This window comes from Salvelinus sp. IW2-2015, unplaced genomic scaffold, assembly GCF_002910315.2.
Source record: "Salvelinus sp. IW2-2015 unplaced genomic scaffold, ASM291031v2 Un_scaffold2438, whole genome shotgun sequence".
Classification (NCBI taxonomy): domain Eukaryota; kingdom Metazoa; phylum Chordata; class Actinopteri; order Salmoniformes; family Salmonidae; genus Salvelinus; species Salvelinus sp. IW2-2015.
In genome coordinates, this window is record NW_019943759.1 from 46,613 (window position 1) to 65,387 (window position 18,775).

The 18,775-nt window shown below is 45.0% G+C and overlaps 1 protein-coding gene across 1 annotated transcript in view; it reads right to left on the bottom strand.

Annotated features, from left to right (window-relative positions):
- Positions 1-15,719, bottom strand: part of LOC111955145 (cohesin subunit SA-1) — a 31,867-nt gene extending 16,148 nt beyond the window's left edge. Inside the window, 6 exon segments of the mRNA XM_070440341.1 lie at positions 110-149; positions 373-449; positions 588-837; positions 921-1,041; positions 1,227-1,419; positions 15,542-15,719. Coding sequence (XP_070296442.1) covers positions 110-149; positions 373-449; positions 588-837; positions 921-1,041; positions 1,227-1,255 — 517 coding nt within the window. The 5' untranslated portion in view covers positions 1,256-1,419; positions 15,542-15,719.
- Between the last annotated feature and the right edge of the window lie 3,056 nt (positions 15,720-18,775).

Consider the following 18,775-nt stretch of genomic DNA (forward strand, 5'->3'; position numbering starts at 1 on the left):
TAACATGAATCAATATGTTGAATCTTTTACCGGAGGAGACATTGGTGAGAGGGTAGTCCCACTGTCCTGCAGACCACAGATAACATGATTCAATATGTTGATCTATTACCGGGTGAGGACATGCGTATGAGAGGGTAGTCCCCACTGTCCTGCAGACCACAGATAAACATGATCAATATGTTGATCTATTACCGGGGTGAGGACATGGTGAGAGGGTAGTCAATCAATTAAGATGTATTTATAAAGCCCTTTTTATAATCAGCAGTTGTCACACTGTCCTTGACGTACATCAATACGTTAATACACACGTCAGTCTATATCCACCCGCCCATCCCCCCCCTCATCCGACCAATGACAGCTTTGAAGCATTACCTCGTCAAACTCCTCTGTCATCTTCCTGATGATCTCAGCGTTCTGCATGTTCCGGAACATCTCAATGCGCACGGTGCCTGAAGAGGGTTACGCACAACCACAATACAACCTTTAACAACCACAATACAACCACAATACAGCCAACCTGGAAATGAGGCCTATATAATCAGAATGTTGTCTGGTGTGTAGGTAGCAGTAGACTATGACAGTAATACCTTTGCAGCCAGAACACTGGATAAAGAAGTTGATGAGGTCCAGTAYGGCGATYTCTCTGTCCTGCTTGTACGACTCGATCCAGTCATCAACCACAGACTGCATGGCACTCTTTCCCATTCTGACCACCTCAAACAGAGTGACGGGSTCTCCTCCCTCGCCGTTGGTCTGAGGGACCCCATTGGCCTTCCTCCCTTTAGCKCCGCCTGTAGCCTTCTCCGCTGGGGACTTCCGAGGCTTCTTATTGGCTGCCTAAAAYGGGGKGGGGCAAKWGGTTCAGATATACAGGAAYAGACTATGCAGAGAGAAGGAACCTSGTAGAAAGGMGTTCTTACTGGTGGTCTGCCAGGCCTCCCTCTCTTCTTCTTGCCTTTAGTGTCTGTCGGGTCCTCCAGCTCACTCACACTCACACTCAGACTCACTGTGTCTGCCGCTCCGCTCTCATTGGACGAGTCCCTGCAACACACACACACACTTATACTGAGAGGGATACACATACATAATTCTACCCACACTCAGCGATCACAACATACATGACACACACACACACACACACCTACGTTCGACTAATTACCGCATCAGGGGTGTGTTGTGATCTCTTAATGAGGCTTTGGTTGACGATGCAACAGGGAAAGACTCACTGTAGGACAGGCAGCTCAGAGGTGATCATCCTGACTGCTGCAGGGGAGGGATGTGTGTCCTCAGGAAAGGGTCCGCTGGAGGGAGGGGTGTGGCTCGGTACGGGGTCAACCGTGTGCGTGTGGGGGGGGGTTACAGAGGGGTGACCAAATTCACTCAACACTGGGGACACAGCACCTCATAACACACCAGCCCCTAGAGAGAGAGAGGGAGACACAGTTTAGCCATTTGTCACAAATGTCTGGTGATTTAGTTTGMAATATTCTCAACATTTACGCAACTTGAAAAAGAGAACGAAAAAAGGAATGATAGGGGAAAGAGTGAGTATCAGAGAAGAGATAGAAGGTAGGGAGGAGAGAGAGAAAGCAGGCAGAGAAGAGGAGAAAGAGTGGAAAGGGAGACACCAACTGGCCACTTTAGGAAGTGCAACAGTAAAGTCTAGAGGGGGCGTGTCGAGAGTGTGGTGTCAAACAGAAAGAGGTCTAATCATGAACCTTCTAAACAATTCAATTAGATTTAAATCATTTCAACCACAACATTATACATTCTAATCATTTCAAACAGCGTCACTTCAACTTTTATTGTGGGGAAAAAGTATTGCGGAAAAAATCTTCACAACAAATCCCATAACGTTTTGCTGTCAAATCTGATCCTTTATGACAAGGGGAAATCATTTAACTGGTTAGACCCCAGAGTTTTTCACGGTTGCAAGGTCAGGAAAACTCTAGGGCTCCTTCTATAGGCTATACGTTAGATCTAACGTTTGTCCTATCAATTTGCTTGCCTGGATAAGAATAAACTCCTGGCCCTATTTATAGAAATAACAGTCATTACTACATATTAGGCCTAGTGTAGTAAATATCAACGAGTGGGTGCAGTACCCTGCTTTGGCCACCAATGGCAGTATGATCCACAAAGTCCTCTCACCTCAGTCTAAATAAACACACTTTATACGGCTTTAACAAGGTTTTAATCAGTTGAAAATGTATTTAACCTCTCAATAAGTTAAATGGGAGTTTATGTGGTGTTTTGTCTCATAGTTGAGTGTGTCTAGGGAGTGTTATGGAGGGTGAGTGTGTGTGTGAGTGTGTGTGTGTGGCTGAGACTGGGCTAAAACAACAGTAGGGGGCAGGCTAGGAGAGACTGTATTTAAATGTTCTCACACACAGAGAAACTGGCGAGAGCTTGAGCACGCCAGCCGAGTGAGTCTGTTACCAACACATGCACATTGCACACACACACCCCTCTGTCTGTCTGCCACACACACACCCCTCTGTCTGTCTGCCACACACAACACGGCACACAGAGAGAAGTAATGAGGGAAGAGATGGTGGACTCTCAGCTTTATCAACTCTTGTTTATTGATGTTTGTGAAAATAACTAAATATAGCTAGTTTGTACCTACAGTTTGTATCTATAATATACACATATGATAGTTTATTGATTTATTTATAAATTAAAGTAAATTGTTGATTGGACTTGTAAGTAGGAAATGTCAGTATATGTTTTACCTAATAATATTGGGCACCATATAAAATGGTACACATTGAGGTTAACTAATAAAAGGTGGTAGGATGTGAAGAGCTGTAAAAACAGAGGGAAATCCTGAATGCGAACCACCAGCTACTGTCATTATGCAGTACAACCCCCCCTACCACCACCACCACTTCTAGTAGCATCTCTCCAGGGATCACTACGGTCCCACTGTTGGCTGAAATGTGTGCTCTCCATCTGTCCCTCTCTTCTCTTCCTTCCCTCCCCAATTCTATATTCTCTCCGGACAAAAGAAGGCTAAAGCAACAGGGGAAATCTGTGTGGCTGGGTTCAGATAGTATTTGAAAGCTGTGCGTCACCTTGGCAGAAGGCCAGAGATGGGTGTCTGCCAGAGTTGTTATTGACCATCGACTGAAGACTACTGCTACTAATACTCCTTAATTAACATCCATCTCGCTCTCACACAGAAGCCTGGAGGGAGTGTCTGTTCACTGTTAAAAAGAGAGCAGCCAACACACACACACACACACACACACACCTGTGGTCTCTGTATTCCAGTTACTGGACTCTGACCGCTTTGGGAGCTGCCCGGGTGAGAGGTTTGTGTGTGTGTGTGTGTGTGTGTGTGTGTGTGTGTGTGTGTGTGTGTGTGTCCTTTTCTCACAGAGCAGAGCAGCTCCACAAGGAGAGACAGAGAGAGTGGAATTGTGTGATTTCACTGCTTGGAGCGCTCTGAAGCACTCACCCTGACATTCCAGGTGGTGCTGTGGCATCAGGAGTGTGTGTGTGTGTCATACCACACAGAATAACCAGAGCTTCCTCTGCTACAATAGGCTAATCCTGCTTAGAATCAATGTGAGAGATCACACACACACACACACCCCCCCAGAGGCAGGCAGCGAGGGCTTGTATAACACGTTACAGAGAGTTATGCAGGGCTCATATTTTATCATCTGTGGTCTGACCGAACACATAACTCTGTGTGTGTGTGTGTGTGTGTGTGTGTGTGTGTGTGTGTGTGTGTGTGTAAGCCACTTAACATGCATGACATGTACTCCGGGCTGTCTCTTATACACATCTAGATGTGTATAAGAGACAGGTTAAAGTGTGTGTGTGTGTGTGTGTGTGTGTGTGTGTGTGTGTGTGTAAGCCACTTAACATGCATGACATGTACTCCGGGAGGCAGGCAGGCATTGCCATGGCAACCCGTGTGGGTCATAAGCCCCCCCCCCCCCCCCCTGATTGGCTGATCAGTGAGAGGGGACCGGGGGGGGACTGGGTGGGGGGGAGAGAGCTTGATGGAGGGGGGAGATTGGGGGAAAGAGGAGAGGGAGAGGGACAGGGGGTAAGAAGGCACAAAAGAGATGAAGAGATCCATTGTGATCTCTGGGGATTCCTTAGAAGTCCCTTTCACTGCTGTTAAGAATCTCCACTGTTTTCAACTATAACGACCTGGCGGATGATAACACATTAACCACATTATCACCTACCCACATTATACAATCCTATTTCACCTGAATAAAGTCGGCCATAAGAATGCTGTCATAATGGGAACAAGGACAGAGAGTACTGCCACTAGGCTGCCTCTGTCCAACAAAGCTGTGGGAACTAACAGCACTGAAGATGAGGAGAACACGTCTCTTGGGAGGAGGAGGACAGTAGTCAACTGTAAAAGATCCTATCATTTGGCAGAGCACGACGCCTCACTCACAGACAGCTCCATGTGGAAGTGAGAAAAAAGGTGTTGCCTACATCAATTATGCATTTTAACAGGCACTCTGATTCTTAGAGATCACACACACACACACACACACACAATGGAAAAATCTCAGTTGCTCCCTTGCTGCTGCTATGTGCACACACACACACACACACACACACACACACACACACACACACACACTATTCAAGCTTCTGCACTCCAAAGAGCATCACTCATAAGAAAATGATCCTGTCCGAACTCTGAACAGTCGAGGTGTTTCAAACAGCAGCTAGACAGAGGGGAAAGAGGGAAACAGCATTTAAAAGACAGCTCTACCAGACTGCTGCCTGCAATTACTGGGCCATTCAATCTGGAACAAGACATATAGGCCAACTAGTCATAAAAAGGGACATGATATAGTCTCTGAAATGTCACACAGTTTTCTGAAACATAAAACCATGTCATTTGGATGAGGACTTTTGGGCATGCTATTGTCCTCTGACCTGAAACAGTTGTAGACTCCAGAGAAATGAGGGCAGAGAGATCAGAGGAGTCAGTCATGGTCCTAAAGCCACACTACTCTAGGACGGACAGACGGACGGACAGACAGACGGACGGACGGACGGACAGACGGAGAGAGGGAGAGACACATAAAAAGAGACAGACGGGGAGAGGGAGACAGAAAAAGACAGGGAGAGGAGGATGATCAAATGATATCAATCAAGAGAGTCTGAGAAGAGTGAGAATAAGTAAACAAGAGACAGGAAAAGAAGGGGACCAGTATTATCCCCATGCAGGTCAATGAGAGAGATGGAACTCTCCTAACCCAGTCATGACCCCAGTCTTACAAGGAAGGAGAAGCAGACAGACACCTTAAGGCAGGGGCCCCCAATTACATTCAGCCGCGGGCCGAGTTTTCCTTGAGCGGATGGTCGGAACATAGTTATAAGTCATTTAACTGCAAGAATCCCAAACAGATACAGTGCCTTCAGAAAGCAGTCATGCCCCTTGACTTATTCCACATGTTGTTGTGTTACAGTCTGAATTCAAAATGGATTCACGTTTGTTTTTCTTCTCACCCATCTACAGTCAATAACGACAACCCCATAATGACAAAGTGGAAACATGATTAGACATTTTTGCAAATGTATTGAAAGATGTAAATGAGATATTTCTGTATTTCATAAGTATTCACACCCCTGAGTCAATACATGTTAGAATCAACTTTGGCATGGATTATAGCGGGGCGGCAGGGTAGCCTAGTGGTTAGAGCAGACATGGTAAACTTCTGTCGTTATAACCCTGAACAAGGCAGTGTTCCTAGGCCGTCATTGAAAATAAGAATTTGTTCTTAACTGACTTGCCTAGTTAAATAAAGGTAACATAAATAGCTGAGTCTTTCTGGGTAAGTCTCTAAGAGCTTTCCACACCTGGATTGTACAACATTTGCCAATTATTATTTTCAAAATTCTTCAAGCTCTGTCAAATTGGTTGTTGATCATTGCTAGACAACCATTTTCAGTTTGACATATATTTTCAAGTAGATTTAAGTCAAGACGGTAACTCGGCCACTCAGGAACATTACTGTCTTCTTGGTAAGCTACTCCAGTGTAGATTTAGCCTTCTGTGTTAGGTTATAGTCCTGCTGAAAGGAGAATTAATCTCCAAGTGTCTGGTAGAAAGCAGACTGAACTAGGATTTTGTCTGTGCTTAGCTCCATTCCATGTATTATTTATCCTGAAAAACCAGTCCTTATCAATTACAAGCACACCCATAACATGACACAGCCACCACTATGCTTGAAAATATGGAGCGTGGTACTCAGTAATGTGTTGTATTTGCCCCAAACATAACGCTTTGTATTCAGGACAACTGAATTGCTTTGCCACATTTTTGACGGCAGTGCCTTGTCGCAAATGTTTTGGAATATGTTTATTCTGTACAGGATGTATTCTTTTCAAAAATGTAAGTCAGGTAAGTATTGTGGAATAACTACAAGGTTGTTGACCCATCCTTAGTCTTCTCCTATCACAGCCATTAAAATCTGTAACTGTTATAAAGTAACCATTGGCCTCAAGGTGAAATCCCTGAGCTGTTTCCTTCCTCTCCGGCAACTGAGTTAGTAAGGCCACCTGTATCTTTGTTGTGTATTGAAACACCATCCAAAGTGTAATTAATAACTTCACCATGCTCAAAGGGTTAAGCAAATGTTCCCTCCTGAATTTATTTAGACTTGGCATAACAAAGGGGCATTATGGGGTATTGTGTGTAGACCAGTGACAAAACATTTCATCCATTTAACAAAATGTGGAAAAAGTCAAGGGGTGTGAATACTCTGAAGGCACTGTGTGTGTGTGTGTGTGTGTGTGTGTGTGTGTGTACGTATACACACACACACACACACACACTTCAGCTATTTGACTGACCAAGAAAGGAGAGTGATGGAGCGCTGCAACAGATGACCTGGCCTCCACAAATCACCCGACCTCAACCCAATTATTATTATAATATATTTTTTTAACCTTCATTCAACTAGGCAAGTCAGTTAAGAATATAATTCTTATTTACAATGACGGCCTACCAAAAGGCAAAAGACTTTCTGCAGGGACGGAGGCTGGGATTAAATTTATTTTTTAAATAACATAAATATAGGACAAAACACACATCACGACAAGAGACAACACTACATAAAGAGAGACCTAAGACAACAAATGTCTTAAATTGTCTTAAAGCCTCAATTGAGATGGTTTGGGATGAGTTGGACTGCAGAGTGAAGGAAAAGCAGCCAACAAGTGCTCAGCATATGTGGGAACTCCTTCAAGACTGTTGGAAAAGCATTCCAGGGGAAGCTGGTTGAGAGAATGCCAAGAGTGTGCAAACCTGTCATCCAGGTAAAGGGTGGCGACTTTGAAGAATCTCTAATAAAAATATATTTTGACTTGTTTAACACTTTTTTGGTTACTATATGATTCCATGTGTGTTATTTCATAGTTTTGATGTCTTCACTATTATTCTACATTGTAGAAAATAGTACAAATAAAAGAAAACCCTGGAATGAGTAGGTGTGTCCAAACTTTTGACTGGTACTGTATATATATTTATTTAAAATAAAATCACCGGTGGGCCGCCTATTGGAGAACCCTGTTCTGAAGTGTAATGACATGACGGGATGAAGTGTCTCTCACACAACCGCTCTCTTTCACTCAATCCCCATTCGTCCATCTTCTCCCTCTCCTACTCTTCTCCATCTCCTTCTCTCTGCCAATCCCACATGGAATGAGTCTTTAAGCAACAGCGCAGTGGATATTGTAGTGAAATGTGTGTGTCGGGGGAACAAATCTGTCAATGTGCCCTTGAGCAAGGCACTTAACCCTAATTGCTCTTGTAAGACACTCTGGATAGGAGCGTCTTGCTAAATGACTCAAATGTCAAATGTAATAAGGGAATAACATGTGTCCTCACTGTGTCCAGCGCATTGGCCATGAAAAAATACCTTTCTAATTTTCATTCTCTGGTCCCTTGAATCATGCCAATAAACTCAAGCCCCCTTGACAAACGAGTGGAGCTCCGCTGGTCTGCTCTAAGGTATCTGTAGTGGGGGGGTTCACTTAATAATGCAGCATCATGGTCTCTATATTACAGAGAGCCTCTACAGTAATAAAATGTCTTTACAGAGCTCTAGAGTAGGCTTTGGGCTGTAGCCTCTACAGTACCTTTACAGAGCTCTAGAGTAGGCTTTGGGCTGCAGGCTCTACAGTACCTTTACAGAGCTCTAGTGTAGGCTTTGGGCTGCAGGCTCTACAGTAATACAGTGGTTTTACAGAGCTCTAGAGTATGCTTTGGGTTGCAGGCTCTACAGTAATACAGTGGTTTTACAGAGCTCTAGAGTAGGCTTTGGGTTGCAGGCTCTACAGTACCTTTACAGAGCTCTAGTGTAAACTTTGGGCTGCAGCCTCTACATAAAAAACCAAAAGGTTTCTAAAGAAAGATATATTTTTCTTGCCGGCAGGCAAGAAAAAAAGAACGAGAAAGGAAAAAGGAAAATAAAGAAGATTCTCTCTGCAATGGCCGCCTGGCTCACTGCAGCTATCGCAAAATGGAGACGCAGGGAGAGCGAGTGAAATGGAGGAGAGAACGAGAGCACAGAGGGAGATCAGCGGGAGCAGAGGAGGAAGAGAGAGGGGAGGAGGGCTGGGGGGAGCTGGGAGAGAGAGACTCATTAGTTTGTCTCATCTTTCTGCCTCTCTCACCTTGACCCACATTCACTGTCTGTTGCTATTCACCCCCCCCCCCCACACACACACACACACTTTGATTTCTCCAGCTGAGGCTATTATACCCTAATGACATAAGAGGCTCCAGAATGTTATCATTTCACTTACAGAGAACCCATTACTGTGACTAGCAGAATCAGTGTGTGTGTGTGTGTGTGTGTGTGTGTGTGTGATAAAGACTGTGGGTTCAAACAGCACTGCATATCCAGGGCTGAACCTCCTGCAGTCTGATCATGAAGTCAGCCTATGAAGTCAGATTGTTTGTTTGGCCAAAGGTGTTTGGTTTACCCTCGAGATGCTACTGGGGAAAGTTGACATTCCCTAGGTTGTCAATGTGCTAGTGTGACTGTCCAACATATATAACCTAGAGCCTGACCTCTTCATCATCTCAACTCTAGACTGCATTGCCCATTGAGCTAAAGCCTAAACAACCTGACATTAGTCTTCAGGTCCCTGACAGCCAATGATCATCATCCATGAGGGTAGTTTACCAGACCACTGCTGATACAATGGTAATGGGGTTAATCTGGTAATCTGGGGTTAGAAGGGGTAGTTTAATCTACTGTGCTACAGGGAAACCCTTAATCCCACATGAGACTATAAAGGCAGATGAAGTGAACAAACACACACAGCCTTAATCTGAGTGTGAGCCGGCTTTCTCCGCCAGAAAATCTCAGGAGCATGAGATATATATATATATGCAGACAATGATGTAAAATGTGTATGTGTGTGTGTGTATGTTAGTGTGTGTTGTGAACTGTACTTTATTGATCCCTGAGGGTAGGCCCACATTAAATGTGTCACCAGCAGTAGTAGTGTTGGAGAATAATGTGCTAGAAAACCAAACCAGACAAGCACCGGCTGGAGAGATTTTAGCAGCATCATCATGTTAGCTTTAGATGCAACGCTACCGTGCTGAAACATACTTGACTTGTGCTTTCAATGCCTTTAGATAACATACGATTTAATGTTTACACTAGTATAGCCAACTGGGTGTGTTGAACCAAGTAGCCAACAAGTACACCGGTCTGCTAGGTCTCAGGTGATGTGAAACAACTGGACAGGAATGCTTCAGAGCATTTTCAGCCCCACATTCTCTCTCTCCATCTGATGCTACAGGTCATCTAGCCACCCGCTAAACATCCGCTAGCCAACCCGCCTAAACATCCGCTAGCCAACCCGCTAAACATCCGCTAGCCAACCCGCTAACATTCCGTACAACCCGCTAAACATCCGCTACCAACCCGCTACAACATCCGCTACCAACCCGCTAAACATCCGCTAACCAACCCGCTAAACATCCGCTAGCCAACCCTGCTAAACAGCCGCTAGCCAACCCGCTAAACATCCGCTAGCCAACCCGCTAAACATCCGCTGCCAACCCGCTAAACATCCGCTAGCCACCCGCTAAACAATTCCGCTAGCCAACCCGCTAAACATTCCGCTAGCCAACCCGCTAAACAGCCGCTAGCCAAACCCGCTAAACAACATACCGAGCAGCCAACCGCTGAACATCCGCTAGCCAACCCGCTAAACATCCGCTAGCCAACCCGCTAAACATCCGCTAGCCAACCCGCTGAACAATCCGCTAGCCAACCCGCTAAACAATCCGCTTAGCCAACCCGCTAAACATCCGCTAACCAACCCGGCTGAACATCCGCTATGCCAACCCGCTAACATCCTCTAGCCACCCGCTGAACATCCGCTAACCAACCCGCTAAACATCCGCTAGCCAAACCCGCTGAACTCCGCTAGCCAACCCGCTAAACATCCGCTAGCCAACCGCTGAACATCCGCTAGCCAACCCGCTAAACTCCTCTAGCCAACCCGCTGAACATCCGCTAACCATACCCGCTTAAACATTCGCTAGCCAACCCGCTAAACATCCGCTAGCCAACCCGCTAAAACATACCGCTAGCCCAACCCTCTAAACATCCGCTAGCCAACCCGCCTAAACATCCGCTAGCCAACCCGCTAAACATCCGCTAGCCAACCCGCTGAACATCGCTAGCAACCGCTAAACATCGCTAGCCAACCCGCGCTAAACATCCGCTAGCCAACCCGCTGAAACATCCGCTAGCCAACCCGCTGAACATCCGCTAGCCAACCCGCTAAACATCCGCTAGCCAACCCGCTAAACATCCGCTAGCCAACCCGCTAAACATCCGCTAGCTGATTACAACACAAACTGCTAGCTAAACTAGGCGTACACCACAGCCCAAATATACCACAGCTTACTATGCAACACAACCAGATAGCTAACTATCAGATTTGTCTAATGCCAATTGAAGCTATAAAGTTGTTATTTCAACTGCGAGTGGTCCTGGACAGCTTCCCTGTATACATACCATTTGCTTTAGCTAGCTTCAATATCTTCTCATTACTCTAAAGAGACGGTTAGGGCGTATTCTTTCAGTGAACACCGCTTGATTAATGGTCACTCCCTAAAACTGAAATAATACCTTCTTACACACACTTTCACAAACACAGTCCTAAATCTGGATTCAGCTTGGATTCAATAACTATGTCTAAACTGAGTCTGCTGAAGTCAAGGAGGACACTCTGGAAGCTGTGTAATGGCAACATGCTACAGTATAATTTATGGTGTAATTGGCCTGATCATAAAATACTAATTCAGTTACAAATCAAAACTGGTTCAGTCACACAAATCAACTAGCTATTACAAATTAATAATTTACTATAAATATACCAGTCATTACACAGGCCACACCCCCAAAAGTTTTTAGTAAAACATTTTTTTATATATATAAACTAGGCAATTAAGGTTGTGAAAATGTAGGACACTAAAGAGGCTTTTCTACAGACTCTGAAAAACACCAAAAGAAAGATGCCCAGGGTCCCTGCTCATCTGCGTGAACGTGCCTTAGGCATGCTGCAAGGGAGGCATGATGACTGCAGATGTGGCCAGGGCAATAAACTGCAATGTCCGTACTGTGACACGCCTAAGACAGCGCTACAGGGAGACAGGACAGACAGCTGATTGTTCTCGCATGGCAGACCACGTGTAACAACACCTGCACAGGATCGGTACATCCGAACATCACACCTGCGGGACAGGTACAGGATGGCAACAACAACTGCCCGAGTTACACCAGGAACACACAATCCCTCCATCAGTGCTCAGACTGTCCGCAATAGGCTGAGAGAGGCTGGACTGAGGGCTTGAAGGCCTGTTGTAAGGCAGGTCCTCACCAGACATCACCGGCAACAACGTCGCCTATGGGCACAAACCCACCGTCGCTGGATCAGACAGGACTGGCAAAAAGTGCTCTTCACTGACGAGTCGCGGTTTTGTCTCACCGGATTCGCGTTTATCGTCGAAGGAATGAGCGTTACACCGAGGCCTGTACTCAGGAGCAGGATCGATTTGGAGGTGGAGGGTCCATCATGGTCTGGGGCAGTTTGTCACAGCATGATCGGACTGAGAGTGTCATTGCAGGCAATCTCAACGCTGTGCGTTACAAGGAAGACATCCTCCTCCCTCATGTGGTACCCTTCCTGCAGGCTTATCCTGACATGACCCTCCAGCATGACAATGCCACCAGCCATACTGCTCGTTTTGTGTGTGATTTCCTGCAAGACAGGAATGTCAGTGTTCTGCCATGACCAGTGAAGAGCTCGGATCTCAATCCCATTGAGCACGTCTGGGACCTGTTGGATCGGAGGGTGAGGGCTAGGGCCATTCCCCCCAGAAATGTCCGGGAACTTGCAGGTGCCTTGGTGGAAGAGTGGGGTAACATCTCACAGCAAGAACTGGCAAATCTGGTGCAGTCCATGAGGAGGAGATGCACTGCGGTACTTAATGCAGCTGGTGGCCACACTAGATACTGACTGTTACTTTTGATTTTGACCCCCCCCTTTGTTTAGGGACTCATTATTCAATTTCTGTTAGTCACATGTCTGTGACATGTTCATACAAATATTTACACATGTTAAGTTTGATGAAATAAACTCAGTTGACAGCGAGAGGACGTTTCTTTTTCCCCCGAGTTAATATATATAATCATTTAGGATTTCCGTTTGGGTCAAAAAAGACTCAAATCATAAGAAAAAAAGAAGCCTCGTGTCTCAATGAAATCAAGATATGAAATTAGAACCCCTTTTTGGGCAATTTGCAGTGTACAAATGATTATAATCATGTTCCGGTCCCTCGACCATCGGCTCTGATAAAAACCGGCCTGTGGTTGAATCTAGTTGCCAACCTCTGCTTTAATGTAGACTCCACCTGACCTACTGCTGCATTCATATGTCTGCTACAGAACAGTCTCGTCTGGATTACTGGACTGGGCCCACGGCAGGATGACCAGATGTCATTGTTTTCAATGAGAGAGCGACGGTAACTTCCGTCAATTTCCACTGACGTTCCTTACAGAACAGCCACTCCAGTGTTTCCCCTGCCTTTGAATAGGTAGAGAGGGCTCCCCACCTAGCTCTTCCCCTGGTCTAAACAAATTAAATGTTTTGTTCAAGGTCCTACATGTGGCCTAGCCTAATGCCACAATTACACCAGGCACTACCTCTAACGGTCAAACTACCAGATACCATCCAGTTTCAATGGGTGCTGCAAACAAGGACACATTCTGCAACGTAATGGTCGGCGACTATGAGCTTGGCGACCACGTTTATGCAAATTAGCAGCTACTATTAGTAGTTGTAAAGGAATAAAAATATGAAAAACGACTTAATGCTGTTTGAAGCAGTATCGTTGCCTTTTAATCCACGCCTCCGGTTAACTTGTGTAAACAGCAGCTTGCTAGTGGTTTCATGTTTGGTTCATGGAAAACATTATTAGCCTACGACTCTAGCCTATTCCCAACACATGTTTTTGGATAATATTGTTAAGCTATTGGGAAATCTATTTCAGTGAATTTCTACTCCATGTTCTTCAAAAACCATGAAAAAGAAATCTAAATTACGCTACATTACATTTGAGTAATTTAGCAGTCTTTTTCACAACCAGGGCTTGACATCAACCTTTTTTTAGATGAAAATGTATGACAGAATCTGTGCATTCAACTAGAGTACGTAAAACAACGACGTCATGAGCCGAATCAGTCCTGGTGAAAGTGATGGCAATTACAAGTCCAACAGGTAAGAAGGGTGGCAAGGTGGTAGAGGAGGACAGGTGCTGTCTGAAGAGACAGACTGTTGCAGATGGGCAGCATCTGTGCTGTAGAACTATTGCTAAAATGTTAGGTGTTTATACTTGTATCCCAGCCCCCGATTCAAAGTCAATAGGCTAGGCTGCTCAGAAGTACTGTACACCCCATTGCATTGAAACGTTTCCCAATTCAAGTTGATTTGCCATATGTAACAGGTTAGTCATACACTGGAAATCTTACCAAGTCACACTACTCAACCATGAACTGTCAACAACAGCCGTGCCAAGTGAAGATCATATCCTGGCCTGCGGTGTGTGGTGTTTTATGGCTGTGTACTAAATATTGCCAGTCTATGTTGTACGTTCTATGCAAAAGGAGACGAGGAACATAACAATGTGGGACAATAAAGTTTTATTGTATCTCTAGCACCAGTGGTAGTTTACAGTCAGTTGGTCTTCCAGGATGCATAGCCTACAGGATGCATAGCCTACAGTAGACTGCTAGTTCAGTCTGCTGGTGGAAAGTCACATGGCTCAGCTTGTTGCATAACCACTTTGTTGACAATCAGTGGATGATCACTAGGACACAAGCTGGCTGTATAATCCTTTACCCTAAACATCAGACTCTAGACTCTATACAAAGAACAGTGAAGCTGGGTGTTTAACACAATCTTCAAAGAGTTAGGCTTAAATTAGCCAGCTAGCTAACTTGACCAAATAGTCTCAAACTCCATAATAAAGAAAGATGTATGTGGATATGAAACGGTATAAGTGAACCGATATCCTCATTAACCCATAAGTGACTTCTGCCAGAAGAATGGATCCTTGGGAGAGTGGGGTCTGGAGTGGGGAGCATGGAGACTGTACCCAGGGTTGGATTTGGAACCCATCCCCCTCACACATTTCCCCGCTAAATTTCTTTAAGCAGAGAAAAGGGGCGGAGTGGGTTAGCAAACTAACTAGCTGCACTTTTAAAAAAATGATCTACTAGTCAAAATATTGCAATTTGTCAAGAATCCCAACGTTAAACTTCGGTACAATAAGTAACATGTCAAAACAATGGGTGGGAAAACTGGAAACAATGTTCCTAACGTTACTGGTGAAATTTCTGCAGAATCGCCATGAATGGCGTGATAGATTGGCAAGGATGGATGTCAAATAGCACTGGTGAGAGCAAGCCGACTAACACTAACGTTACCTTGCTCCCAAATATATCATCCGAAACCCCGAGACATATGCAATGAATTAGGGTTAGCTAGCAACAATAGCAATGTCTGGCTGGCTGGTTAGCTAGGTCGCGCAGGCGGCACTGTAACGTTACAATAAGAGAGTCTGCATACAACATTCTGTTAACGCGTTGAATCTGTCCGTCTATCAAGAGCAATAAAAACACGTCACACCCGTTGACTTAGTAACGGGAAAACTAAGGGCGAGTGATTAAAAGTGATTCTGGCAAAACACAGCGGTCAAGTCTCTCGTGCGTTCCTGCAATCTGACATGTTGAGACATTCCTGCTAATGGCCCTCGATCAATGTAGCTAGCTAGCCGAACAGAGGGAAGAGAGAAAGCACATCCAGCTCTCTCCGCTAGCTTGCGGAGCAGCACCCATCCCCCTCCTCTCTCTCCCCATCCCTCTCTCGTTCTCTGAATCCACCATCTTGATTCTGAGACCCGTCTCCCCTTTCCCACAAGCCAAAAACACAACCAAAATACCAACAAACTCACCTTTACAGGCCATCGACCAATCGATTACTGTCTTCCGAAATAAAAAATCGATATATCTGATAAAAGTGTGTAGATTTTAATATTGTAAATATGTCGTGAGAAGCGGGAACCGCGCCTTGGAGCAGAAAGGAACAATCCTAAACTGCCATCTGGTGGAGCCTTCCTCGCTGTAATGCTCTTCTGGTGGCGCAGCCTCTCACTGCAACCTTACTGCCTCCTGGCGGACACAGACGAGATTACAGCAACGGGTGCGCGCCGCGGGGGCGAGGAGAGGGGAGGCACTGCAGGACCCCGCGAAAAGAAGGAAACAGTGGGGGGCGCGCTCAGATCCACGGGCACGCGTAGAAGGGGAGGGCGAGTTTAGCAGTGTTTTGGTCGGCGGTTTGATGGTAAATAGGCCATCAAAGATTACCCCTCAAAACACAATTTACCAGGCTACAATACACACGTCACAGTGTTAGTGCAGTATCTTGCCTGAGACCTGAAGACTCATGTTAGCTCCAAGTTGTAATGCCTAGGCTTTAGCTGTGGCAAAGATGATCTGGGTTCAATATCTGGTCTGTCAAAAATCTCACTCTGGTTTAATTTTGCTTGTCTACATTGGTTGGTCCTTTTGAGGTGAGACTCTCTCAATATCTGCGACATACAGTGCCTTCAGAAAGTATTCACACCCCTTGACTTTCTCCACATTTTGTTGTGTTACAGCCTGAATTTAAAATGTATTAAATGTAGATGTTTTTGTCACTGGCCTACACACAATACCCCATAATGTCAAAGTGGAATTATGTTTTTCGAAATGTTTACAAAAAAAAAAAAAAAAATCTGAAATGTTTTGAGTCGATAAGTGTTCAACCCCATTGTTATGGGAAGCGTAAATATGATCAGGAGTAGACATGTACTTAACAAGTCACATAACAAGTTACACTTAACAAGTCACCCTTCTTACCTTGCTTGGACTCTGTGTGCAATAATAACATGATTTTTGAATGACAACCTCATCTCTGTACCCCACCACAGGAGGTTGGTGGCACCTTAATTGGGGAGGACGGGCTCGTTGTAATGGCTGGAGCAGAATGAGTGAAACGGTATCAAATACATGTTTTCCATGTGCTTGATGCCATTCCATTCGCTCCGTCCCAGCCATTATTATGAGTTGTCCTCCCCTCAGCAGCCTCCACTGTACCCCACACATACAATTATCTGTAAGGTCCCTCAGTCGAGCAGTGAATTTCAAACACAGATTCAACCACAAAGACCAGGGAGGTTTTCCAATGCCTCGCGAAGAAGAGCACCTATTGGTAGATGGGTAAAAATACAAAAAAACACACATTAAATATCCCTTTGAGCATGGTGAAGTTATTTTTATTTTTTTATTTAACCTTTATTTAACTAGGCAAGTCAGTTAAGAACAAATTCTTATTTACAATGACGGCCTACCAATGGCAAAAGGCCTCCTGCGGGGACGGGGGCTGGGATTAAAGATACAAAAATAAATCAAATATAAATATAAGACAAAACACACATCACGACAAGAGAGACAACACAACACTACATGAAGAGAGACCTAAGACAACAACATAGCAAGGCAGCAACACATGACAACACAGCATGGTAGCAACACAACATTACAACAACATGGTAACAACACAACATGGTAGCAGCACAAAACATGGTACAAACATTATTGGGCACAGACAACAGCACAAAGGGCAAGAAGGTAGAGACAACAATACATCACGCAAAGCAGCCACAACTGTCAGTAAGAGTGTCGATGATTGAGTCTTTGAATGAAGATATTGAGATGAAACTGTCCAGTTTGAGTGTTTGTTGCAGCTCGTTCCAGTCGCTAGCTGCAGCGAACTGAAAAGAGGAGCGACCCAGGGATGTGTGTGCTTTGGGGACCTTTAACAGAATGTGACTGGCAGAACGGGTGTTGTATGTAGAGGAGCTGCAGTAGATATCTCAGATAGGGGGGAGTGAGGCCTAAGAGGGTTTTATAAATAAGCATCAACCAGTGGCTCTTGCGACGGGTATACAGAGATGAGCAGTTTACAGAAGAGTATAGAGTGCAGTGATGTGTCCTATAAGTAGCAAATCTGATGGCCGAATGGTAAAGAACATCTAGCCGCTCGAGAGCACCCTTACCTGCCGATCTATAAATTACGTCTCCATAATCTAGCATGGGTAGGATGGTCATCTGAATCAGGGTTAGTTTGGCAGCTGGGGTGAAAAAGGAGCAATTACGATAGAGGAAACCAAGTTTAGATTTAACTTTAATCTGCAGCTTTGATATGTGCTGAGAGAAGGACAGTGTACCGTCTAGCCATACTCTCAAGTACTTGTATGAAGTGACTACCTCAAGCTCTAAACCCTCAGAGGTAGTAATCGCACCTGTGGGGAGAGGGACATTCTTCTTACCAAACCACAAGACCTTTGTTTTGGAGGTGTTCAGAACAATGTTAAGGGTAGAGAAAGCTTGTTGTACACTAAGAAAGCTTTGTTGTAGAGGATTTAACCCAAAATCTGGGGAGGGCCAGCTGAGTATAAGACTGTATCATCTGCATATAAATGGATGAGAGAGCTTCCTACTGCCTGAGCTATGTTGTTGATGTAAATTGAAAAGAGCGTGGGGCCTAGGATCGAGCCTTGGGGTACACCCTTGGTGACAGACAGTGGCTGACAGCAGATTTTCTGACTTCATACACTGCACTCTTTGAGAGAGGTAGTTAGCAAACCAGGCCAAAGACCCCTTAGAGACACCAATACTCCTTAGCCGACCCAGAAGAATTGAATGATCTACCGTATCAAAAGCTTTGGCCAAGTCAATAAAAATAGCAGCACAACATTGCTTAGAATCAAGGGCAATGGAGACATCAGTGAGGACCTTTAAGGTTGCAGTGACACATCCATAACCTGAGCGGAAACCAGATTGCACACCAGAGAGAATAATATAGACATCAAGATGCTGCATTAATACACCCAGTCACTACAAAGATACAGGCGTCCTTCCTAACTCAGTTGACGGCGAGGAAGGAAACCACTCAGGGATTTTACCATGAGGCCAATGGTGACTTTAAAACAGTTACAGAGTTTAATGGCTGTGATAGGAGGAAACTGAGGATGGATCAACAACATTGTAGTTACTCCACAATACTAACCTAAATGACAGAGGGAAAAGAAGGAAGCCTGTACAGAATATGGGCTGCCGAGTGACGCAGCGGTCTGAGGCACTGC